We start from the raw sequence: 27,996 nt of genomic DNA on the forward strand, positions 1-27,996 counted from the left end.
TATTTAGATATCTCTTATGTGACTATTTTATCAAGGCCGCCCATAAAACTGAATACGAAGTTTTCACAGATTTATTTCTATGAACAGTATACAAAAGTATGATATGACATTTAACAAAATAAACTATTGTTAAATAAAAGTTAACATCTAAAAAGTCATAAATAAACTATAGTATACACCGAATTATACAAAAGAGTAATCAAAAAAAAAAAAAATAATCTTTAATGATTCTAGCTGAAGAGTTCTTTTCAGGAGTCTTACATATTTACTGAAATATTTGCACAAAACAACAAAAAAACGGTTATAAAATAATATTTTCGTGACGAAAATTGAATATGTTTCGTTTGGAAACGTTTCAATGACAATCCTAATTACTATTTTCAGACCAAACCCATTACAAAGCTTATACAGCGGAAGCTTTGTATCGTTTTTCTTATTTCCCAAACCATTTTTTTATTTCATATGATAGTAAAATACGTCTTTCTAACTTTAGACGCAGAACCATAAAGAAGTTATTTTTTGGCATACGGAAAAGTAACTATATTTTTCATCTTTCCAACAGTTTCTGATTTGGATATATGATTATCATTTATGTCTGACAAAAGAGGTTCTCTGAATGAGCGAATATAATTTTGTGTTAGAAAAGCAATATTTTCATACTAAATGGTCATTTCTGGAATCAGTTATCAGCAAAGCTCGAAAAAATATTGAAAAGCAATTGCATATGTGTTTTGATATCTGTGAGAATTACATTACTTGCATTTGCCAATGTTTCCATTTTTATCTCTGAATGCATTGACAACAAACACATTTTTTTCATGATAAATTGAAAATTTTGAAATTAATTAATAAAGAATAAAAAGAATCACAGTTTTGACGCCATGGGCCAACATGAAAACGGGACCAAAACAATACCTTGACACACGATAAGATTCACAAAGAAATTTCTCAAAGTGATAACCCAAATATCCATTCAAGACTTATTAAGTGATAGTAAAGACCGGTTACTCAGGTTATTGTACCGAGAGTGAATGAATGTCAGCGGTTGACGTCGAAGACGACGTAAAAATTTAATTACTGTTACTTTTACGGTAAAACAAAAACTAGATATTTTTGTGTCTAGTAACCAAGTATAAATGAACCTTAATCATTCATTATCGATTTAACAAAATAAAAAAAAAAGCAATAGTGATATATGCCATATAAAACAATTCAATACCGGCAGTAACACATTAACGATTGTCAGCTGAAATGTGAATGTGATTACACAAAATTGAAAACAGTAACTCTTTACTTATTTTGGAACAAGAAAGTTTGATTAATGAATAAAAATAATTGCGAAATAAATGCCAAATATTTTAATTAACTTTGCATTGTTTTTTGGTCTACTCTTAATGCACACACGTAAAAATACAAAAAAAAAATAGAATTCAAATATAAAGTCTAAAAGATAAGTTAATATTATAACCATTGTTTAAAGATATCACACTTAAGAAAAAGTAAATCACAAGCGTTTCCTCGATCGTCGCTCCTATTTGTCATTTATAGATAATGATTTGACTACCAAATCAATATGATCGATCTTTCCATCTGGTGGTGCACCCGGATATGTGTATCCATCCAGAAAGTAACAAATACCAGGAATATCGTCCGGAAATCCATCAGGTAAAACCTCGCGTGATCTCGGAGTATAGCGGAACCCTTCTGTATTCTGTAAATAACTGGAAAATACACGATAATGGTTAAAGTAAAACGATTGAAAGAACTATAGCTAAAATGCTTCTTGTGGAATAGAAGCTATTAAAATCTACCTCGACAGTAAAAGAGACAATTATTTACTACGTGCTTGAGTTTAACATTTTTCTAAATATTTCTTGGGTGTTCACCAATAAATTTTAATTGAAACTGACAGATAAGAGCAAGTTTTAAAAACATAATAATACAATGGAAGATTTTGGACGATAGATGCAGTATATCCTCAGTGGTGAGGTATTAAACATTACCATAAAGAGCAACAGTTGCGGGAGTTAATACAAAAACGGGAAACAAACACGTTCAACTTTACCCCAAAACTTATTTTCCATTCACCAATCATTGACAAAACACAAAAATATACAAGCCAAAAATTTGCCATAATTTACCTAAGAGTGTTTTCCTTTGATAATTACCCAATGAAGTATCTATGCAAGTATTTGACAGTAGCCAATATTACCCAATTTGTGTATTAAATTTTGTGCAGTTGAACAGCGGTTTATCTTAGTATGTTTGTTAATTACCAACCCAATAACACTTAAATACCTATGTGTAGTTGGACTGATGTTTATTCTAGTTGCTTCACTGCCAGATTCAAACTTATTTGCCAAAGTGACATTGTTTCCAAATAAACAGTATCTAGGCATGCGTACACCAACAATTCCAGCTAGGACCGGGCCACTATGCAATCCAATTCGCATCTAGCAATAAATCAGAATAAAGCATCAATACACAAACATAGTTTAAATATAAGATTTTAGATCGATGCGTATGATTAACACATTTCGGTTTACCATTGACGACTTGTCATCGGGAATCGTTTAAGACAATTTAATGAATATAATAGTTAATAAACCAGAATTATCTGATCCATTTTTATCATAGATTATTAACCGTTTTTCCAGTATTACGAAAGTCAAAGGTTCTTAAAAACTCAGGCTGTGTACAATATAATACCATATAAAAAAACTTAGGCTGTGTACAATATAATACCATATAAAAAACTGAGGCTGTGTACAATATAATACCATATATCAATTTGATTGGCATTAATGTATTACATACGTCTAGATAACAAAGTGATCATCAACAAAAAGAATTTTCGAATTAGTCATTATTACCCTTATAGTGTTTCCATCGTGTGACTTTTCCTTGCCAGCTGTATCCATCATCCTAATTGCCATCCATGCTATTTGTTGGGCGTGGTATTTTGAAGCCCGATGTAGACCCCCAGCTACACAATATGCATCTCCAATGGTCTCTACCTACGATTTAAAGAAAAATTGATATCTTATGAAATGCAACTCACAAAAAAACTAAAACTAATTGATTGTTTTTCGTGGGATGAAATTAGATATTAAAAACTAATGATTTGTTTTAAAATAAATAGGCCTTCAAATATTGCATCAAATTTATCGGCGAAAAAGAAGTCAATAAGTATGTTAGAATATACGAATATGTGCAAACGGAATTTTACTAATTGCTAAGTATTGAGTTTGTTAGTTAACATATTTGTACGAAAATCTTATATTGTCAATCAAATGAACAAAATCGTGCATTGGATCAGTCATATACTTTTTTATTTTATTACTAGAAGAATTTATCATTAATTTCAGACTGTTTAATAACCCATTAATATCGTCTTATCATTAAAATTTTATTTCTCATATTCTAGTATAAAGGGCAAATCATTAAGAATCATTAAATATAAATTTTTAATATTTGATGTTATTGCCTAGTCCTTTTTACAAAGTAATTCCCTAAAGATTAACATTTTATGACCTAAATGTTAAAGCTTAAAGTACCACCATCCAAAGACTACATTACAAAGATAATGAAAAAAAATGTATACCAAAACGTGATATTTCTTTTTATAAATAGCCGCCAATGTCATCTGAATATGTGGTGAACCTTGGTATAAGCAGCTTTTCGACGTTTATGAGCTTTTGAAAAATGACACCTTTATCGGTCAAAGTCGAATGGTAGGATTTTGCCTAGACATTACTTGACAAGTGATTTATTATGTATCAAATAAAATGGCAGGTTTGTGATGAAGAACATCCGTAATATGTATTAAGTTTCAATTATAAAACTTAATGGCCTTTATCATAAAGTCCCAATTAACGAACTCGGATGACTTTTGACACACAATCATGGTTACTATTAAAGTAAAGAACAACAGCAGACATCTCTGTCATTCACATTTCAAATTCAACCCTTTAAAAAAGACATATAATTATTTTATAGTAAGGGGTTCCATAATACTAAATATGTAGACACAAACACAAAATTGCTTTTAGTAAGTTCAATCGTAATCAGAGCGAACATTTAATTTCGGAAGTCATATAAAACAATATCGGAAACAGAAACACATATCATGCATAAAAATAAAATGATAATGGGTGATAGATAAAACAACACAGAGAAATCTAGATGAAGAAGAGACCACGGACTCCATTAAAAACTAGGCGAATGCATTATGCGCTCTGGTGGGATTAGTATCATTTGCTATGAAGAAACACCCGAACGATTCACAAAATACATATTTTGTCAAGAAAGAGATAGGGTATATTAAACGATTGATTAAAACATGCATGTTTTTGAATAGATGTAAAATATTCAGATATACTTTTTTTGACAAGTTTACCTTGTAGACATCGAGTTCGCCACAGTAATAGTCAAACTGAGTATATAAGGAGTTCAGCATGTTGATAACCATAAGCGGTGTACACGACGAACATATTGCAGTAAAACCTACTATATCACTAAATAACATAGTTACTTCGTCGATTTTCATTGGCTCTATAGTTTCTCCTGAAATAATGCAAATATTGTACCTAGGTTAATAGTAACTTTCTAATATTCACTCTTGTATTGTTTTTTTTTTAATTTTAATTCTAATTTTTAAATTATGATTGCTTTAATAACAAAACATAAAATTTCATTTCGTAGCAGGTAATAAAAACACATTAACTTGGTTTGGTGTAGTTAATATATTTCTAAGAAAACAATTTCAAATTCTATCCTGACAGTAACTACTATTTCAGTTGCGTTAATTTCATTCAATCGATCAAAAGACTTTTTATGTCTTACCTCTCCAAAGACTTGTAGCAATTTTCTCAGGAAATATCATATGAAGTAATTCAACATTTTTCTTCTTTTCTGTTTGAACAGCTTCACTTCCTTCAATGATACTTCTTTTCATCTGTTCCATTCGTTTCTTTAGGCCGTCCTAAATTTGGAAAGTAAATTATTGTCTTAAATGACCTTTAATTCCCCCAATCGAGTTTCCAAAACTTCTTATCTCAGATGAGTGGTGTCGCATACATCATTATTATCATGTTAGTTTGCTTATATTGTTATGAACATTTCTTAGATTTTCCATTCCCTGTAAAATATTGTTTATATGGAATGATTGTGGTAGTTTTATTTTTTCGAAAAGCAAATTGGTTTAATTTATTTAGACCGGCATTACAAATTTGTGCGCACTTTCGATTTTTTTTTTCTGAAATCGCAAAATGTCCAAATTCAGTGTTCATTTTCTTAGGCCTACACCCTTCAAAAATGTTTTATGATATTATTTTAAACTGGTATTACAATGTTCGAAGAGCAGAATAATGAAAAGTCATTTTATATTGCCTATAAATCTTGTTGATTTCAATTAGGTTTTATAACAATTTTTATCAGTGGATATATTAGAATAAGTTACCAAAGCATCGCATGTTCAAAGAGGTTGAGAGAAGAAATTAACATACCAATATATAAATCAATATACTTTAAATGTAAACAAGGAAATCGGCAACGACCATATTTCCATAATAGTTCAACGTTCTTCTAAGGATGTATCATTTTATAGCACATGGCCTATTGGGAATTTAAAATTAATCGCATCAATCTAAGTATTGTGCACTATTCAATCTTTTCGATACCTTTGAAGCTGGTAAAAAGTGTTAATGTTTCGCCTTTCTGGAAAAAAGTGAGCCTTTCATAAAAATGAAATATGCGTATGGTGTGTCGTTAAAATTTAAACAACCTGGTTTAATCTACTAAAGATCTAGAAGAAAAACTAAATGTTGAATTAAATCAAACCCTATATCATGTTTATAACACTGCAATAATACTCTGTACATAGGCTTTCAGATACGCATTTCGTAGATTTTTTTCATACTTTGATCTATACCTGAGCTTTGGTCTGTTCACCGACAAGTATGAGGTCCCTTGTTGCGTCGTGTATTGGAAGATCTGATATGTACAACCCTCGGGCTATCAGCTCGTCTAGCTTTTCAATACTTGGTGATCCTAGAAATAATATGTTGTCTGTCTCTTGTAGATAGATCATTTGTCCCTTCAGCTGCATATGCTATAAGCAAAAAAGGTTTCAACATTAGCATTTTAAATGTACGCTTTTTGGGAATAATTCAACTTTTTACAAAATGCACACTGATATCTGCTGTAAATATACGTTGTTACCAAAGTCAGAACCTTGTGGGGCTTTTTTTCACGACGAAGTTTGTTGTGTTCAGAAATAATGATATAAGCATAAAAATATATTAGCTAAAGGTGAGCGACAACTTCTTATTACAAATGCATTAACCCATCTGCCCACATACTGTAAAAAGGGAAGGTACCAAAAATTTAAGTTTTATGGTTGTCATCATGAACTCGTGGATCGTTATGGGGTATCCATCAGCACCATGAAAACTGATGTATTCAACGGGTCATAGTTTTCTCACCTCGTTTGACTACCCCTACTTGACTTTTTATGAGCAACTCGGCGGGTGTTTCTAGAAAAGCAGAGGACGCTTACCCTACCGGTGCACCTGGTCCATACTCCCAGTTTTTAGTGGAGTCCGAGTTGCTCATTTACTTTTGTTACTTTGTATGTATGATTTTGGTTACTTTGTGTGCTTTGTTGTGTGTGTCTGTTTTCCATGTCTGGTCTTTGTCCCTGGATTGCATTCTTTTGATTACCGCTATAACCTTTGTTCCCTTGATTACTCTTTTAAGAACTATGAACATAGAAGCCGTTCTGTAATCTATTATTATTATGCGTGTACTGGAAGACACTTCTTAAAAGCAATAAAATAAGACGTTTTATTTCTTTTTTTTCAAATTTCATTTTATATTTTGGCACATGTTCCTCCATTAAATGACAGTCCTTTATAAAGATTTTAGATGAGAAGAAAAACATCTTGTTGTTGATAAATGTCAGCCACAAAAGAATCTTTAAGTCATGCAAAATCCGATTAAACTATTTAGTTTTGGATAATGTTGGTTGGTTATACCTTTTATACAACATACATATATGTGCCTATTTCATTGACAAATCTGGCGTTGTATTCACCAAAGGTCGTAAGAGTAAAGTTGATTGTAATGACATCATAACAGAAAATAGCATTGTAACGTCATAATTTACGATCAATTTTACACTTACGACTTTTTGTGAATTTGACGCCAGATTGTTAAAATCTTAAAATGTTTGAGTGGCATTCTAGATTAACGCTGGTATTGTCAATTTACAAAGACTGGTGAATGATATCTACATAGGATGACTCCCTGTAATTTTTCTCTAAGCCTTTACTTATCACTGTACACCCTTTTTCACGAAGCAACAGAAGAACTGGAAGTTGAACAAGATCAGCAATGTTTTTGCATTCATCTTTCTGATACCTTAAAGGCATTTCATTTCTAGCCTATATAGCAGAAATGTACTTTCCGAGGAGGCGATTTATGATATATTTCGAGTTTACACAAAATATAGAGGCGACATTTCATCATAAGTAGACAATGTCAAAAATATGCCATATCAGACTATATATGACAGGCAGATTCACATATTAACATTCTTTTCTTGACGAAAGAAATAGGTCATCTAAATGTATACGCTATGCGTAACAGTTTCTTGTCCAGATACGTTGTCTTTAATTTCATTTCCATGGAAAGCATGTTGCAATTTACCCTTTATATGCAGCCAATTTGTGTCAAACAAATCATCTATTAAGTAGTAGTCTTTGGAAAGATCATGCACTCTGTTATATGTGATACACTCCACATTTTTATTTTTGTTATTATGTTGCTTTATAGGTCTGTATAATAAAATGTATTATTATTCATTCCAATCTGTTTGATCTTAGGAGATAATCCACATTAAAAATCCAACAGTTTCTATTGTATTTTATTGTTATTAACAGAGGTATCTTCCTTAATTTTGAATTCTACAGTACATTCTATGTAATTTTTATCCCCTATGAAAAGGGTTATATGAAAAGACATATGTTTATTTCTGTTTACTACAGCATTGTAACAAAATATCAAAAATAAAAATATGTAGGCGTTCCAACCATAAATCACATTTTGCATGATTCTTATCTGGAATGATACTTAAATATTTGATTTGGTATAACAAGCTACCAATTTCTGTAAGACACTGGTGTCTGTAAAATGATACATACATACCTGTTGTAACTTTGATCCACACTTGTTTTCAAGTACAAATGAGAAATTCACCCGGGAAAGCAGTTTAGAAAATGTAACTTGATCAAGTTTTGGTCGAACAATGCTGAAGTAAGTGTCAAAGTTCAAGCCTTTTGTTTGAATGTCTGATGCTATAACTTTCATTAGTGATTTCCCTATTTGTACTATCTTGAGATTTCTGTCAATGATCACATGAAAAGGACATGCCTCACAGAATGTCGATACACCTATTTTTAGGTCGGACGGCTTATCTGAATATGCTGATTGGTGAACACACACTGTACAGTTACTATTAGACATGCGTTTCTGAGAAGAACTTAGATGAAAGACATGGTGAATACCAACAGATGATTCGCTGGGTTGAACAACAATCTCAATCTGAACATTACATAAGTATTCTGCTATTGCAAGTACGATCCCTGCATAATAAGCGAGTAGATGTCGCTTATCTGAGTAAAAGTGCATATCTACATTTGTCATTTTGTTCTCACAACGAAACGATGGAGGAATCTGATTTAAAAATTTAGGTGATTTACATATTTCTTCATGAAGTCCATCTAAGTTGCTAAAGAATTCAACCATATTGCTTCCCATCATCCCTAACGACTTCCCATACTCGGCAAGACAAAGTTTGACATATTCTCCTCCTAGCTGCTTTAGACAGGTTGGAAGGTCGATTTCTGTTGGACAAAAGATACAAAATCTGGTAAGCATTATTGCTTGTGGTTATCAGCAGTTGATTTTGTTTTAAGTACAAGTCCACATAAAATTCAGACACTGCCAATAGTAAAGTGATTCATGGTGTAGAAAAACCCACAGAACAAACAATGCTTTGTCAATCTACATATGCTATATATTTACATAACAATATTTATTTCTGTATTCAGATCTGCACTTTTGGGAAAATGTTACATTTATTTCCGACTGAAATCAACCAAATCAAACAAAATCAAGAACAGTGACTCTTGCAACGTTCCAATTTCATGTACAATCTATATTTTTTCTCAAAAGCGCAACCACAAAATTGATAAAAACTAAGGCTGGTTATGTGATAAGGAACTAATTCTGAACAAGAAATCGAACTGAATTTGGTTGGTTTTTGACATGCATGAATCACCTTCTTTCTGATTTTTATAAGGTCTGATACTTAATATTCCATGGGCTGTATATTTTCTGTTTTGCACTTCGACTGTCCAATATCATTTCGAAATGCATCCTATACCTGTACTATATGTCAAAAATGTAGTATTGTTATAGTTCACAGTATTAACAGAAGAAAGCTATAAAAAATGTTTTCAGGCTTCAACAAAATCTATCGAGAGATTTGTACATTAAACCTTTTCAATAGCAAATAACTGATTATGAAATAAAAACAATTAAGTATCACAAATATAACATTAACAACACAATTTTAGTTGATTCATCTTTTTTCAATATTGTTATCATTATATAACATTTTAATATTGGTTTCTACAAAGTGCTCCCTGTCTGTTTATTCTTATTATATCCTGAGTTGAAAATTAAGTTCAATAAAATGAATTTGGTCACATATTGAATAGTTTCAACTCAACTGAAGTCGATAACAAAACATTTACAAAATAAGTCAATGATCATATTGAATTGGAACGAATATTATAAATCCGTTAGTGAATGTATATAGGTTAAAGGTCAACCAATACAGTCAGAATCTCATTGATTATGTATACATTTGGCAATCTTCTGCAGACAAATGACCTAGAATGTCATCTCCAGGGACGTAGTAATCATAAATTGATTGGATTTATAAACCGTGAGTAATTAATATTAGACCTTAATTAAGGCTTTTGATTAACAAATTTTTGCTGAGATTTGTTTCGTTATTGTGTTCACTTTCATATTGTGTGTTCTAATATAACAGTATTGATGGCCATCCTTCTTTAAAAAAACAACTAAGTATTGCTTTAGAATATCCTGATGTTGTTTTCCCAAATATCAAATATAACCAATATCATATTCTTTAAACAACAACAACATTAGCTTTTTAATGAAACAATACAATTATTTATATTTCACATACAAACATGTTCAAAGCAAACAAAACTTAACTTCACCTGACTGACCGTGAAGTCTAACTCACAAGTCCTCCCAAAAGGAAATACAAAATTTAACAAGTACTATCTTTAAAAGAAGATAACCAACGCAGTAAAATTTATTCTTTTTACTTATTATGTTCTACATTTCATACAGGAATAACACATAGCACGCAATTTCATTTTTTTTTTCAAACGACACTTAGTTATTAGTATAATGCCAACCAGGAATCAGAATTGCCATCAGAAAACTTGCGTTTCCATGAAAGAGCGTCTTTGAGGCTAAAAAGTAAAAAGTGAAGCTATGCCGACTGCGTTTGAAAAAATATAAAATATTATACTATTTTAAAAAGAAGTAGTATCAGAGTGGCTTATAAGAAAGTAAGTATTTCAATTTAAATTGCTTGGATATAGTTGAATGATTCTTTATTTGATAAAAAGCAAACAAACGAAAACAAACTTAGTATTTCTAGTTTACATGTATTTTATGTTTAACTGCTGAAGCCAGCACCTGATTCCACCTAATATCTTAACCCTTTATAGTCGTCATGGAATTCTCATAGATACACTTACACTTAAGAGTATTCTATTAAGATTTGTATAATTTAATTATAAGCCCAAAAATTTCAAATGAAACTCAGTACAATAATTCAACCTTACTTTTGAGTAACTTAATCAAATATGTAAAATCAATCAGTTTTAATTATTTAACTAAAATACAAATATTTTTTCAGTTATTTCTGTAATACAGATTTGTTTTCCTGATTACTTTTCTTACGATTTGCAATTTAAACAGTGGTCGGATCAATATAGAATAGACTTTTCTATAATTTTACAATATTCATGTAAATTATCTTTACCACAACTGACTAGTCATAGTATTTTTTTTCATTTGAACCGTTGATACACTAATTGTTTTTTAAAGTCTCAGCCCGGATAGAGTGAGGATTGTTTTCAAAGGCGAAAAATATTCTGTCCTAATTCTATACAAAAAGTACAAGGTATCTGCTAAAGGGCTAGATATGGGAGCTAATTTATTGTTTGATAGGGAAAGGGGACGTAATAATAAGCCTTAAGAATTGGCTTCATTTCGCAAATTAATTATGATTTATAAAACTTCTTATATTTGACAAACATCTCATAGTTGTGGCAAAGGCACCATAACTTTTCCACATATACAATGCAACAATTGAATATCTCTAGTTTCTGAATAAAAATAATATCAAGAATTACATACGTAATGCAGTAGATGCTGCACGACACATGCTGAGTATAGATTCTTGGTCCACCGGATAATGTCGGAGTTCAGTGTCTATAAAGGCAGTGGTAAAAGTAACTTCGTCAATACCACAGGTTTTTCTAAAAAGATAAGGAAAAATAATTATAAAAAATTGTAAATACACTGATAAGTGTGCGCTACTGGTCTACTGGAACTAAAAACTCAAACACAATTCAACTTTGTGTGCGAATCTATCATAAAATTTCTACATTTCGTGCAGGAAAGTCATTTTACAATAGGTTGTCTATATATTTTAATTTTAAATCGAGTTCTGGATATTCGTTTTATTGAATAAGTAGTTTTCGTAATATTTTTTTATCCATTTCTCTCATTTCTTGTTAACAAGATGATATCTCAGTTTTAAAATGTGCATTAACATCCTAGACAAACTTTACGTACTCACAAAACATAATCAAAGAGTAGATAAAAAGCAGTCTTCATACATTTGAGAATATGTAATTGGTCACTTTTTTTCCTCTTATTGTTTATGGTTACCTTGCTATGTTGATTGCATTGTGTCCCTTTTTCTCCAACAAGTTTGAAAACGCCCTATAAATAAAACCAGCCTGAAAAAAGGTTTTGCTTTATTAATCTTACTGCAAAGATACAGTTTGTATTAAGTACCAGTCTTTCTAAAAATCAGACAAACGGTGATTCATGCATGTTAAAAACCCACCAAAGTTATTTCTTATTCACAAACAGTTATTGATCACACAACCAGTCTTAATTTTCATTAGGTTGTTGCGTTTTGGAGATAAAAATCATATAGATTGTAGATGAAATTTGCACTTTGGAGAATTATCGTTCTTGAATTGGATTTATTTGGTAGATTTCATTGGGAGGTGAATGTATGATTTTCTTAAAAGCGCAGATCTGAATGCAGAAAAGATTGTTGTTATGTGAAAGTATAGCATATGTATACTGAAAAAAACAGCGTATATTTGGTGGGATTCTCTTCACCATGAATCACTTTACCATTGGCAGTGTCTGAATGTTAAGTGGACTAGTACGTAATTCACTAAAATAATAAATAAATTAATAATAAATCATTGGACAAATAATAGAGATAGAAGTATTACCATTCAAGAGTACCCTGCCATACACATATCTGGAATTGTATTATATAAGTAGCATGCATGGTCAACACAAACTTATATCTTTGTTACTGTTGTCATTTGTCTATTTTTACATTTAGCAGATGATGTCTCTTAAAATAGAAGTATTTTAATAAAGTCATATCTCGTGACATTGTAATCTGAAGATTCATTTTTACCGGTGCACCTGGTCCATGCTCCCAGTTTTTAGTAGAGTCCGAGTTGCTCATTTGCTTTTGTTACTTTGTTTGTATGATTTTAGTTACTTTATGTTCTTTGTTGTGTATGACTGTTTTCCATGTCTGGTCTTTGTCCCTGGATTACATTCTTTTGATTACCGCTGTAACCTTGGTTCCCTTGATTACTCTTTCAAGAATTCAAAAGATTCAGAATGACTTATCATTATGACCAATCAGTTTTGATTTAATACCGGTAGTCAGTAAGTGATCTCATTTCAATACTGACAGTTTTGAGTTAAAAATCTATTTATCATTTTTAACCGGTATAAGCATTACAATGCCCATACTGTGTAGCGTTCATTATTTGGCAGCATATAACTTTTATTTTCTATCAAAACTCTCAATTTTGCAAATTGCTCCGTCTTCAAAAAATAAAAAAATAGAATTGTCGACCGCAGAATTGAAATTCACATGCTATGCTTTGGTGACTGTGAGCAGTGTTCACGATTCAAATTGTATAAGATTAATAATACCATCATATTATTTTCTATATATTGATGTTATCAACATCATCAGGGCGTCACTGCATATGGATGGGATTTTGAAGTGGGAAAACCGAAATGAATGTATAACATAATTGAGAATACAAACTACTCATCTTATTAATTTTGCAAAGTACGATGCACGTGTTTCAAGGAGTAACCTTTCATCAGAGCAATAGAATCGTATACATTAAAAGATCTTAATCCAAAAGTAAATTGTATACAGGAAGGACTTAAAATCCAAACTAATGAAATACAAAATGTAGGAGACAAATACATCACAAAGACGTTCTACCATTTGCAGTACAGTGATTGAAGTCTCAGTGGTTAAGGTATTTTGAAATTTATAATATTGCTAAACCGTATTAAACTCATTACTCTGCTTGTTTGTGTCTTGATATCTTAACTTGTTTTGTGTTGTTTGTTTTGTGTAAGTTTCGACTATCATTTTGTTCAAATCTATGGGTAACAGCATTTGTGGTAGGTTATCACTTTTTCAATGGCACTGATATAGATATCGTAAGTATTTCTGTTTTTTTTATAAATATGAAATGGAACCAGGTATTGCGCAATGATAACATGTAGTGTAAGTACAACTAATTAGTGTGAGATAATCACTATAGACACCCACTAATAAACAAAAAGTTGACATACAACAGAAATAATTCACATTATGTGTCAAAAATTTATAACAGTGATAGTTCAAAAGAAAAGGTCTAAATTTTAACCTCCTTCCACTGAACCAAATCACAACTTTTTGTCAGAATTGATTAATAAAAACAAATCCCATGTAATTTTAACCTATTTTCTACCAATAAGAGGCAAACCTTCAGCAAATAAGTTTCCAGTAAAAATATGAAAGAAAATGTGGAAGGTACCTACTACCAAAGTTGGAACTATATACAACGAAAAGCAAGGGGAATTAATTGTTGTAGATTTAGAGTAATGCATACCTTTGCACGTAGACACTAGAAATACAACTAATAAATCTTTGTTGAAAAACTTTTAATTAACGTTGATTTTTGTTTAATAGAGGCAATTGATAGACATGAATAAGAAAACATTCCGTATCACGAGTTTGTACGACGTTATTTTAATACTAATCCATTGTGACACTGGCATTAAGGCTACCTTTCAAAATTTTAGATGTTTTAATTTTGAATTATAATATTGTATGACGAAATAAATCGACATTATCAAAAGAGATGAAATTTAAAAAGTTATCAAACAGAAATAGCAAATTATGCCAATGAATAAAAGCCTATGTGTTAAAACAGACCCATAATTATCTCTTTTACAAGAAAAAAAATATTCTGATTCGATCAAATCCTATCTATTATATTAAACTGGAAAAAATATACTGAAACAATGCCTATATGTTTTACCAACAGGAGGAATTTAGTGTGCTGAAATAGTATACTTACTCGTTTTGAAAAACCAGGAAGTATTTACCGCAATGGTTAACCTCAGATTTATCATAAAAGATTTAAAGACATCAGAATTAATATAAACTCAAGGAACTCAGAAATCTATAAATACTTTTGATAGAAGAATTTAGTGCTAATAAAACGTTCCATATGCCAGAATCGTATACCCCGAGATAATTCTACTTGACGTCTGTTTATCACAGATTGGCGATAGAATAAATATGTACGATCGCTGGAACATCTATTTAAAGAAACCGTTTGTCGTTTCAACAACAGATTTGTTTTATCTTCCTTTTTATATGGAATTTAAATGCAAACTTTTTTTTTTTTTTTTTTTTTGTTGTTGTTCTTCATGACTCAAAGTCATGATTTGAATTAAATTGTCCTAACTTTGAATACCTAGTACAACGATAAGAAATAAAGTCCAAATCATTATGAAAAGGGTGGTAACTAAATTCGGTAGTCTGTAATGTCAAGTGTAAAAACATTGGCCAGTTTGTACAATATTTCCGTGTTGCTCATTTGCTTTTGTTACTTTGTATGTATGAATTTAGTTACTTTATGTTCTTTGCTGTGTATGTCGGTTTTCCATGTCTGGTCTTTGTCCCTGGATTGCATTCTTTTGATTACCGTTATAACCTTGGTTTCCTTGATTACTCTTAGTGTATTTAGGCAGACCTGGGGTAATTTTGGTGTTTAATAGTAAATGTGTAATGTAATATGGCCAATTTCAACGTAAGATTAAAGTAGCTTTCTAGAAAATGAAATGAAAGAAAGCCCATCAACAGTTTTGCATGAAAGTTTTAGTCAAAATATGTATATAACTTTAATAATGATGCCAGTAGGACTGTCCTAACGGGAAAACAAAGTAAGAAAGATCACAACGTCGTTTTCCACCAATCAGATTTTATCGAATATGCTTTACACAACAACCAATCACAACGAAGATTTTTTTATATCACTAGTTCATATCACATCGTCCACTGCGTGATATCGCACATATTTAGTCGTTAAAGAAGTAGATATAACGACCAAGTCATGGAGAAAACAAAATATCTAGCAATCCAAGAAGTAGGTAAAACGGCAAAATCGTAGAGAATGATAGATATGATATATCTATACTCCAAACCTTAAGCTAAACAGAATTGGCATGCTTAAAAAATATATCTTCTGAGGTTCCCTTGACATATGAGCTAATCTATAAAATGAAATTGCCAGAAACTTCTGTATTGTTTTAAATAAGATTAATAGCTTTGCATGATTTGAAGACATTTATTGTCATTCTTGAAACGGAATAAAGATGGTTTTAATGAATAATTTTAAAATTGATTACAATATTTTCATACTGTCATTAAATTGATAGTCTTTGTAGCCATCCATTATAATCTTTCTTCCATTAAATCAAAATCATGAACCCATTACTTTTACAACATTTTAGGCACAATCACCGAAAACAACCATAGATAACTAAATTATTTTGTTAATTTTACATGGTATGAGTAAGTTTCTTCTTTGTCAATGAATGAAGTATTGTGTAGGCTTTTGTTTAAAGAGTAGATTTTAAAACGTTCTTTTCGAAAGCAGTTTTGTTCAGAGTGAACCATTTTTAAATATGGCTTTTCAACTGTTTATTTTCTTTTTCATGCCGTGGCTTTACCTTAATTAATGAAGTACAAAAACAAAACACATCGATTTTACAAATTATATTTTAACAATGTCATTTGTAGCAACTTCTTTACGCCATTTGGTGTCATCTAGTACATTGAGTGAAGTCAAAAAGAATTTCGACCAATCAATATCAGTGAAAAAAATGAGTGAAAGAAACAAAAAATATCAAACAAACAATAAAAATACTTCACTCCCACGGAATCGTTTTTCATATACAATACTGTTGTCGCAGGTATTTTTATATGATTGCAATAAGGAATTGAATAAACTTTTAGGTGCTTATTAGAAAATTATTTGATATTTTTATATCAGCGTCTTTCTGTTTTGTTTCTTTGTTTCCATGGTTGTGTATATATCTCTTCATCATTAAAGATTGACCTAACTTAACTATTGGGGGCAGAACTTGAATTGGCATTGTAGTCTTTAGCCGGTCGAAGTAACTTCCTGAAGTATCCATTAGTGATAGGAGTAAAGTAGTAATTATATTACAACACTCAAACAATTCAAAAATAATCCTATAATCATTCTTATGGATTGCAATACTTAGATCTTAGCTATAATTTTGACCGGGACTTTGCCATATGAGCTGATGTAAAACCACACTTAGTAACCTTGTGTGAGACAACATTAAGCTTCTGTAACTATTCAGTACAGACCAAGATTCTTCCTAACGTCAACGAGAAGACAAGATTAATGTCATTTGACACCCCGAAGTTCCTCATTTTCTCAATAACGACAAAAGAATTTTAGAAATTAAAAAATCAGTCTCCTTTTCCGTCTGATCTGGAACATTAACATACATTACAAAGTTTCAAGCGTTCGAATTATAATTGAATAAATATCAATACTCCCAAGGAATTTGACGGACTTAAGCATTTTTGTAGTGATGAAAGCTCACAACTGAATAACACTTATTCTTAAGCAAATTAAACTTGTAACATAGTGGATTTTATTTAAGCAGCTAAACGATCTTAGGCTACTTCTCAGATTAAATACAGAAATCTCGTTCATCGTAGTCTAGTATCAGTATACAATCACGTGACATGTTTTGTTCTAATTTTTTAATTGATTAACAGTTCGTAGACAAAAATTTCTAGCAAACACTTAACATCTTTTTAAAGATTCAAAAGCTGTCTATTCCGGTATAGTTTTTCATTTAGTAATTTATATTTTTAACTATCATCTTAAAACTACCTTGATTATCTAAAGATGAAACACAACTTCTTACACAAAAAATATTTCGACTTCATAACAAAAACGAAACATTTCCTAAACAACTAATATGTTATGTGATAATAGAACTAAACTCTTATTCATTTTAGACAGGAAAAAGGTAACATATTTTTTAAAGATAATTTTGACTTAACGGGTTAAAGGGTTACCAAGGAAACCATGATTCTATCGGAAACCAAAAGAATGTAATCCAAAGACAAAGACCAGACATGGAAAACAGACAAACACAACAAAGAACATAAAGTAACTAAAATATTGCATACAAAGTAACAAAGGTAAATGAGCAACTGGAACTCCACTACAAACTGAGAGCAAGGACCAGATGCACCGGGAGGGTAAGCGACCTCTGCTATTCTAGAAGATAGACAAAAGAGGAAAGGAAAACTATGACACGTTGAACAAATCAGTTTTCATGGTGCTGATGGATAAATCATAACGATCCACGAGTTCATGATGACGACCATAAAGTTTCTGTAGTGATGACTTCAGATGCCAATTTGTTAGAATTCCAGCAAGATACAAAAAGTCTGCGTAAATACGGCAAGCTCTGGCATAACGTATAAGTTGTGATATGAAAACTACATACGCAGGTGATGAAGGGATGTTGCCACAGACGAAAGGAAAGTTGACGATTCTAAATGAAAATTCATCGTAAAGTTTGGTCAGTAGTTTTCCTTTACCATTGATCTCTAAGTGTATGTCAAAATAAGAGGCTGACTTCATAGTGTCTGTTGTATCCTTAATCTCAAATTCTTTGGGGTAGATGCGATGTATCAAACCCCCGAAACTAGGATTGGTTTAAGGTAATACGTCATTTAAATAGCGGAAACTAAGATTAAATGATATAGCTAAACGATGTTCTTTCTTTCGGTTAGGATCAGCTATAAAGTCAGTTTCATAAGAGTGAAGGAATAGGTCAGCAAGTAGAGGAGCACAATTTGTTCCCATTGGAATGCCGACTGATTGTTAAAAACAAACTATCAATGAAATCCACAAATACAAATTTCAACGCACCAATGACATTAATTCAAATAGTCCACTACATTCACCAAAACAGATCTATAGATAGCACAGCGATCTATGAATTACTGCGTACATAGCGAAAATTAGACACCAAAAAAATATACGGTATTCACTGCAAAAAAACGACGGGAGAATAATTTATTTTGAACTTGGAATAGCACTGAGAGTATGCAGTGTGATAAGAAAAGTGCAGTTGACTTTCTGCACATTCAACAATAAGGATTAAGAAGTACAATACTGACGTAATAAAACAATTGTGATACCAACGCTTTTGAGAACGTCCTGACATTTAAAGTAGTCCGTGATCTAATTTGGAATTAAGACAGACATATTCAGAGTTGAGTGTGACATGTTTAATTTAGTTTTAATTCACAATTTTATGACTCGATCAGTTATTCATTTCTGTTTGCAATTAATTTATCAAGAGCAATTACGATTAGATATTTGGTTTCCTGAGACAAAAATCAAATTCAATTATACTTTATTTACAATAAATCTTAATTCCGCCTACTCTATTGCACACGTGTAATGTAAAAGACTTTTACATTCCACTCGACCAATTTCTTCTTTAGTCAAATTTATCGCAAATTTATTTTGCAATTATATCCACGCTCATTTATTGGGAAATTGTAAACAAAGTTGATTATATAAAAAAAAATAACACACACATAAAACCTGCTGCATCTAAAGTATTAATTCTGAAAATTACACATAAAATATAGCAATATAATAAAAATGAAGTGTTGGGGTACGCTATACTGCCCTGCACTTTCTAATGCAAATAGGTCAAAAAGGTTTCAAAAGACAAGACATACAACTCATTAAAATGCTTGCCTACCTAATTGCAAGCCATTTGGGCATCTGTATTGCACAAATTTCTAGAATGAGCGAATGTAACTCAATACGAAATTTTCTACATTTTATAAATCCACACAGCTGTATAATAAAAAACATTCTGTTAGATTGAATGCATAAATATCATATGGGAATGGCAATAAATTAGATCTAAGTCATTTGGGCTGAATATTAGTTTCCTTTCGAGGTAATCAACTGTATTTAGAACTGAATTTTGGGTTATTTGTCGTATAACTTGACAAGCTATAAAATCGTTTAAAATCCACTATATACGATTAGGATATTATATGGCTTCTTTGATCGAACGATGGTTGGAACGTTATAAATTCATCCATAATTGGTTACATGCAAATTAAACATTAATCTATAGGATTCCAGCACAGACTAAAGAAGATTATAAATTGTATGAATGTTGAAGTACATTTTTAAAACGCAAGTATGAAATTATTTTTTTTATTAAAGAGTAACCTTGCCGTAAAATTGCATAACAAGATCACATTTTTTATATAAAATGCTTCAATCTCACACTTTATATACGCAACTTATCTGATAATTTGTTTGATATTAAAAGATCTAAATAATAAATATTGTAAATAAATAACAAATAACAAATCTAAGAGTCGTTGTTAAATTGATTTGGTAAGATACATTAAATAACCTTCTGTTTTCTTTAAAACAACTTCTGAGTTGCTTAATTACTGTTAGGTTTTTATTTTCTTATAATCCGCTGGCTTTATATAATTTTCAGATATAACAATTCCATATTTAGAACCAGGTTGTGATTACAAAAGTTTTATGAAAAAAATGACGACACCAAATACATGTCTGCGTATTTCCCATTTTAAAGGTACAGGAAATTTAGGTTCACAGAATTAACCGTTTTGTGTGTCAAAAAGAAACAACATTTCCTGTCAACTATTCCTCTTAACTATAGTAGATTGTGAGTTAATCCCCATCCAAGACTTAGTTTTCCTTTCCTATTTGTTATATGACAACAATCTGTTATTATACAAAACTCCTTCACAGGCATGTTATCAGATTCCAGCAGTTGTTTTACTTTGCAAGCTGAATAAGTAGAAAATTGATTTTTAATACATGTATATTGAACAATTTGTTCTATATAGGGACATGGGTAAAAGGTGCCTTACATAGGTGCCTGTCTCTTAAAACGAAATACTCATATTAAAAATAAAATATTCTCTGTAGGGAGGTTTTAAGACAATAAAACTTTCTATCGCCCCTGTCGGTAGACACTATTAATATTTTGCTTTTCTTTATCAGCCAACTTTCTCGGTCAATCAGTCCACATTCTGTAATCAACACTGAACTGACTGCAAATTATACAAATCAACACCATAAATAAAGTTTCTTTTGGTAAAATACAATTCTTATTAGGGAAAGTCAGTATTTAGAGTAGGGTCATCAAGGATAAATTGGTAGCTTCCCAAGAAATAAACCAAGCGTTTATTATTAACAGGACTCCTGATAATTGGTGATTTATTACCATAGGCAATAACGGTCTAGATAGACTAATGTCACTAAAATACTTGAAATATATCACTTAAGCAATGCTTTTGTGAATTATGTTCTATTTAGGCTCAACTCTTAAAATGTGGTCAGACCGTAAGACAATATTGAGATCTAGATAAATGCTCAATCGTCCTTTTGCGACTATGTTAAAAAAACTGTGTTTTGCTTATGAAAACAATTTGCCAGTGTGAGAATTTTATATAAAATAAAAAAGTGGAATTTGATTCAAATCACTACAAATTGAACAATTGTAATAATAAAATAAAAAAATAATTAAAAAGTATTTCCATACTATAATTATGCATATGCTTTTCCCTTTTCTGTCCCATAGTAAACATCGTTATGGTGTATCCATCTGCACCATGAAAACTGATTTATTCAACGGGTCATAGTTTTCCTTTCCTCGTTTGTCTACCCCGGACTTGACGTTTTATGAGCAATTGGGCAGGTGTTTCTAGAAAAGCAGAGGACGCTTACCCTACCGGTGCACCTGGTCCATAATTCCAGTTTTTAGTGGAGTCCGAGTTGTTCATTTGCTTTTGTTACTTTGTATGTATGATTTTGGTTACTTTATGTTCTTTGGTATGTATGTCTGTTTTCCATGTCTGGTCTTTGTCCCTTTATTACATTCTTTTGATTACCGCTATAACCTTGGTTCCCTTGATTACACTTTCAATAAAACACTTATTTTGTTATGTAAATAACAAGATATAAGCAAATAAAGCTCACTAAAGAATAACCCAGCTCTCCATCCAATAAATCATATGGCCAAAATATTTAAACACAACATAAAACTGATGTGGCATCAGTAAGAAATCGAATATCTATACAAAGCTCATGTCAACAGATCAATGGATGTGTAGTTAATGTAAAAACGTTGTGGACAGATGGACGGACGGAGCACTTTTTTCCTCAAACAAAGCGGAAGTGTAATAACATAGAATAAAAACAATATAAAGACAGCACATTGCCATAAAATGTGATTTGTCTTCTTAGTAAACAAAATGTTAACATATTCTGTATCCAGTATTGTAAGAAAGAAATGTCGAAATAAAGAAATCTTATACAATCTATGGTATATAAAAAATTAAAAAGCACGTGTTACAATTTATAACTGTTTTACCAATTGTTTCTAATACAAACAGATCATGTACATATTGTTAGTGGTAATTCGAATGTTTATTCGCCACATTTGATTGATATACAATTGTATTAATATCTATCAGACATATTGAATAAATATTAACTTGGTTTCTGTTTTAATTACAAGTTCTAGTCAAATATTTTGATTTAACCATTTGTTTGCATAAGGTATATACGAGTTTTATAAAATCTACAATACTCTAATGTCTAGTATAAACTGAAATCATTAGCTACTTTTATAATGGGGTGTTCTAGGCGAGGTTTTTTTTTTTTTTTTTTTTTTTTTTTTTAAAAAAACGAATAGATCTTATCTTTGTTTATTTTATCTTTAGATATTGCTGCACAAATTATATTCTGTATTTTGTCATTGCATTATTTCATTATCTTCATTTTGTTCCGAACTAGTTGTTCCATTGATCCGTAGTTTTGTCCCACAATTGTCTGCGTGTGGAGTTTTGATTCGTTCTGGAGTCTAAACATTGGGCGGTTGTTTTATCTTTCTTGTTTAGTGTTTTCTACGATGAGTATTGTATCTTTAACTTAAAATTATTTGTAATTAGCAATTTGAACGCCTTCTAAAATTGTTAGCATGAATTAGATGAAATAGAAATGTTCAAAGACGGTTATTTGTTTACAAGCATTGTTGATTCTTAGTCTATTCTGCTTTAATCCTAAATTGTTTAAAACTTAAAGAGGAAGACATGGTTGTTTAACTATCATAAATTGCTTCACTACCGAAGCATCAAATTAGAAACCCAGTTCAAAAACACCAAAATTCCAAAAAAAATATAAAAAAACAATCAACATACAAATTATAGACACAAATAAAAAAGTAAAAATCTCACAACTAATACAATAAAAAGGCCCGCGAATAACCAGGAGTGACATCTGATTTTTCGACAGGGTAAGCATGTCCTGCTCCATCAGAGATACCTTTGAAAATTGCAAGTATGTAAAATGTAGACGCGTTTAAAAGTACGGTCACATATAAAACATGAAGATTAGAAAAAGAAGAAATCTCACCAAAAAAAAAAATAAATAAATAAATAAATAAAGCAAAATAAAGTCCCACATTAAAATGGGAGTGAAGTCAGATATTCCGACAGTGTAAGCATATCCTGCTCCTATAGAGACATCCGTGAAAATTGCTAGAGAGTGAAATGCAGTGATAGTCAATTAAACAATTCGTACATGAATTGCAAGAATTTTTTTCCATGAATAAAAATGGCCTATATGTATTGCTTTCTTATCATAAAAATTGTCGATTCTTCGTCGTCGTTTCTTCCTTAATATCGTTCAAAACTTTAAGAAGAAGATTTGTTTGTTTAAATATCTTACGTAGGTGTTGAAAGATACAGGAAATTGACACAAGGTAGATAACGCTGACAACTGGATTAAACATGTTTATACAAAGCTTACTCTAAGATTAAACTTCAGGAAAGCTTCCGGAGCAGATGGATGGTTAGATAACATCAAGATGCTTTTCGATGTTCAATTTCATTTATTTTCAAGACAAAACTACATTATTCCGTGTTCGTAACAAATGAAACGTCAGTGTTGCTTAAAAGAACGAAGTAAGTGGATGTCGTACAGAGACAAATCTGTGTTGTTTAGTTAAGCACGATGTAGTTTTTAGTGCGTTGACATTATTGGCCTTAGTTAAAGTATGCTGTGGGTTCTTTTAAAATGTAAATTTCATTAAATAGATGACATTGATGCGTATTATCAAATGGTAATATGGATATTTTTTAACCAAATTACAAACGATTGTAAATGATATTTGTATTTTTATTTGGAATAAAAATTTAGAAATGACCATTATGCATACAGGCTAGATATGTAAAACTGCACAGGATACTGTTATAGGGAACTTTTGGGGTTTTAAGTACAACAATAAGATTTTGACAATATCAGTGGTCAGATTTAAAAGGTTAAACAAATAATGTTTGTCTTCATCGACTTAACCAAACATTTAGAATCCACGGAGCTAAATCAAACACATTCCCTAGAAATAGGATAAGGTTATATTAGTACATGACAAATAAGACTAAAATAGTTTAATATTTTCGTTTATTTAATAGCCTTGTACGTAGAAGAATGTTAGTGCAGTTGTAAATTATACTTAAATTCATACCAGATAAATACAACAAAACGTTCAATACATTCCATACAGTAATCTGGTAATTTACAGACAATTTATTACACACGCTAAATTGTGTTGTCATATATGTTTGTACCTTGTAAAACCATGACATCAACTTTACATCAGACAGAAGATCATTCTGATTATTATAAAGCATTGAAGCCTAGAAAGAACCGTATCCAATATGAATGATATTTTTTTACATGTACATATAAAATATGTTGCTACAAAGGTGTTTCGCATTGAAATTACACATTGAGAAGACCATTAATGATATTTCTACAAATTATAATTAATAAAAATACGTTTACCAAACAATGACAATCTGATGCTTACAATAGACGTGAAGCTACAGTCAAGATTATTGAAGCAAATATCTGTATACATTATGTAAAATAAAAAAAACCTGGTATAAATGCTTCTTATTCATTTTTTCTTTATTGATGGACTTTTCAATTGTATTTAGTCGATTAAAAATCAACAAGTCTGTCTCTTTTAAGTGAAATCTTGCTTTTTTAAATTAAAGAGTCTGAAAAAGCCCTGTAGATTTCGATTTAGTTTGATATATTGTAATGTCCGTGTTTGTGCATTGTATTTTGGTTAATTGATTCCATGACATTTTGTTCTAAAAATATATATGTTGCAAAAAATCAAGTGTCATATACAACACTACCCATTGTCGCATATAATGATGAAGTGACATCAATAGCTTTCTGTTTCTATGGTGATGTAATACAGAGTCTATTAATGCAGACTATTTGTTATGATGATTGTATTACACCTTTCTACAACAACGAGTTTCAAATTATGTGTCCATAATTTATCATTTGATAAAAATTAACTTTGTATGTTTCAAGCATCAATGCTACATTAAATACTAGGCCATAAGAAAGATTTCATTTTAAAATACACAAACAACCAAGCGTTTAATTGTGGTCTGAAAAAAAAACAATTCAAATAATTGGTATAAGTAAGCAAGATTGTTGCACTATGTATAAAAACACCAATCATTTTAATATAGCAAATTGCATTATGCTGTGTACGTGGGGATTAGTAGAATTAGGACCAAATATTAGTTCGAGATTAAAAAACAATGTATACAAGAAATATTCAAAACCAAACAATATCGAAATAGAAGGTCAAATCCAGCACTGATAATTTCTATCAGAGTATGTGAAAAAAACTAGATTAGTGTAGCCCATGCCTAATTCAAGGACTAAAGCGTTAAAGTGTTAAGGGATTGTTGTATGTATTATCAAAATGATGAAATACATTTATATAGATTCCTTCACTTCTATTGATATTATGAATGTAAATAACAACGTTTTACTACACTGAGACCATGACATAATTTTTATACTAGCAATTTACGATCCATGTGTCCCTATAAAGACCATCAACAAACGATATTATTTCCATGTCATATATAACTGGTAAAAGGAGATGAATTTTATTACAGGTTGTGTGGTGATAACGTTTAAGTACGAGTAAGCCCTTAATCTGTCTTATATTATAGCAACTGATAAGTTATATACCTTACCTTTAATTATGCTTTAAATGTTTGGTCGCTCATGTAAGTTACGCTAATTTTACAAAATGAAATTCACTTTAGTTACACATTAATTTACATCGATATTTTTTTAATGTTTCCTAAGAAGAATAACAAGTAAATTATCTGCTTATTTGATTTTTGTTCACACAAAAAAAAACATACAATGACTTTGGTATTGAACACATAAGTAAAAATATTTGTTCAACGCATGGATCTTAGAGGTAAATCGTACATTTGCCAAAATATCATGATAATCAATGTCAAAATGTTGAAATCAAACTAATACAAAATCAGTAATTAAGTGTCAGTTTTAGTAAGAATTAAGCAAAATGTGAAAAATCAGAAACATGCATGTCAAACCCACCAATATGACAATGTAATATCACTCATGGATAATTTCTCTATTTGAAAGACCGCTTTTTGGCTTTTTTTCACTCACTACCTGATTCTTACAGAGACTAATACTTAACACATATCACATTTAAATAGCAGTAAACAGAATTTTTAACAATGAACATAAAATATATGGTAGTAACTGCAGATGGTTTTAACTATGAAAGATAAATAAAGAATCGAAGGGGAGAGTGAAACTTCCCAATTAAAGAGTCTCTTGAAATTCTACTTAACCCAACCTCAAACAAAGTGAATCCCTTTCATTTCAATCGATTCGGTGATTTGCTTTTTAATTAAACCTTCAGTAAAAGTCATTAGAACGTTTATATGGTATAAAATGGCAAAGCTGCTATAAAATGCCAACCTGTTTATAGCGTTTTTCATATGCTGTAATCGGAATATTAAAGGACAAACCTTTAGGCTAATGAATATACACCAATGCCTATGTGGAAAGTTGGTGCAGAAAATTAAACCTTAATTTATTGAGCTGCATTAAAATTTGTATTTACAGCACCGATATTTATATAATATAATGCACATCAAGGAGATTGAATGTTACAATTAACTAGGTATTATTACTAAATGATGATTATATGATATGTCGTAACCAGCATGAACCTCACATTAAGTTGTAGATCAGACGATAGCACCCACAGAGGGTAATGAATTGGTTTATATTATAGTAAAACAATCTCTCAGAGGATATACTAAAAATTTATATGGTAAACATTGCATCCTCCCTACAGTACTACATCCACTAAATCCTCCTCATAAAGATCTCTGCTATTCATAAAGCTACATTGGTGTGTAAAATTGAATGCATGATAATGGAAAACTTTCTAATTCTAACTTATTATACCACAAAAAGTGGGGTAGTCGACTTCAGTAAAAGCGGAGGGACACTCACTAAATAACTGCATATGTCTGTCATACGACTTTAACCAAAACACTGCTTGCAGCATAAGATATTTTATCACAAACAGACTCGTCGGTACTTGACCCAAAACCTTCTTTTAAGTATATATGCGCATTTGATCAGTTATATATGACATTTATATGTTCATAACTTACCGATGGCAACAAAAGGGTTCCAACACTTTCTATCAAAGCCACAAGTCCAAGTTTTCTTTCTCCTTCGTCCAGTTCATCAGACGATGCTTGAGAGCTAAGAGATAGTCCACTTTCCTTCCTTTGTTTATTTGACGGTGACAGGTCCCGTCCAATCTTGTGCGACGGGGATACATCTCTCCCAGAAACTGTTCCGTTTGTTACTGTTACTTTGATTTCACATTTTATATCGTTAGAAATTTCTTGGCAGTTTTCATCGTTTTTGCCCTTCTCAGTACAGCTAGACTGGTTTTTGATCAATTCGATTTCGTTTTTTACAGCTGCTTTAAATGGACAGCTCATTTTCGTAGAAAGTCCTTTATTCCTTACAACAATTTGTCCTGATCATTGTGGTTCCTAAAAATCCAACAGATTAAAGATTTCAATAGAAGCGTACAGTCAACATCACCTTCGTTAACTAAAGAAGATAATGGTATACTATAAACAACAGCGAACAGAACGTCCAAATGGATTATAAATATCACAACACGTGCTCTAGACGTTTTATAAACATTTTAGCGAAACTTGATTTG

The 27,996-nt window shown here is 31.0% G+C and overlaps 1 protein-coding gene across 1 annotated transcript; it reads right to left on the minus strand.

The window, feature by feature from the left end:
• Positions 1-53: 53 nt before the first annotated feature.
• On the minus strand, positions 54-27,906 carry LOC148604349 (guanylate cyclase soluble subunit alpha-2-like). Its single transcript, XM_088549500.1, has 10 exons — positions 27,428-27,906; positions 12,070-12,140; positions 11,533-11,654; positions 8,209-8,906; positions 5,933-6,112; positions 4,846-4,984; positions 4,400-4,566; positions 2,874-3,017; positions 2,299-2,453; positions 54-1,721 (listed from the first exon to the last, which is right to left on the minus strand). The coding sequence occupies exons 1-10, from the start codon at positions 27,764-27,766 to the stop codon at positions 1,532-1,534; spliced, it is 2,205 nt and encodes a 734-aa protein (XP_088405626.1). The 5' UTR covers positions 27,767-27,906; the 3' UTR covers positions 54-1,531.
• Between the last annotated feature and the right edge of the window lie 90 nt (positions 27,907-27,996).

The sequence above is a fragment of the Perna viridis genome, chromosome 10 (genome assembly GCF_037379345.1).
Source record: "Perna viridis isolate PV_CMFRI_1.1 ecotype Kerala chromosome 10, ASM3737934v1, whole genome shotgun sequence".
Classification (NCBI taxonomy): Eukaryota; Metazoa; Mollusca; class Bivalvia; order Mytilida; family Mytilidae; genus Perna; species Perna viridis.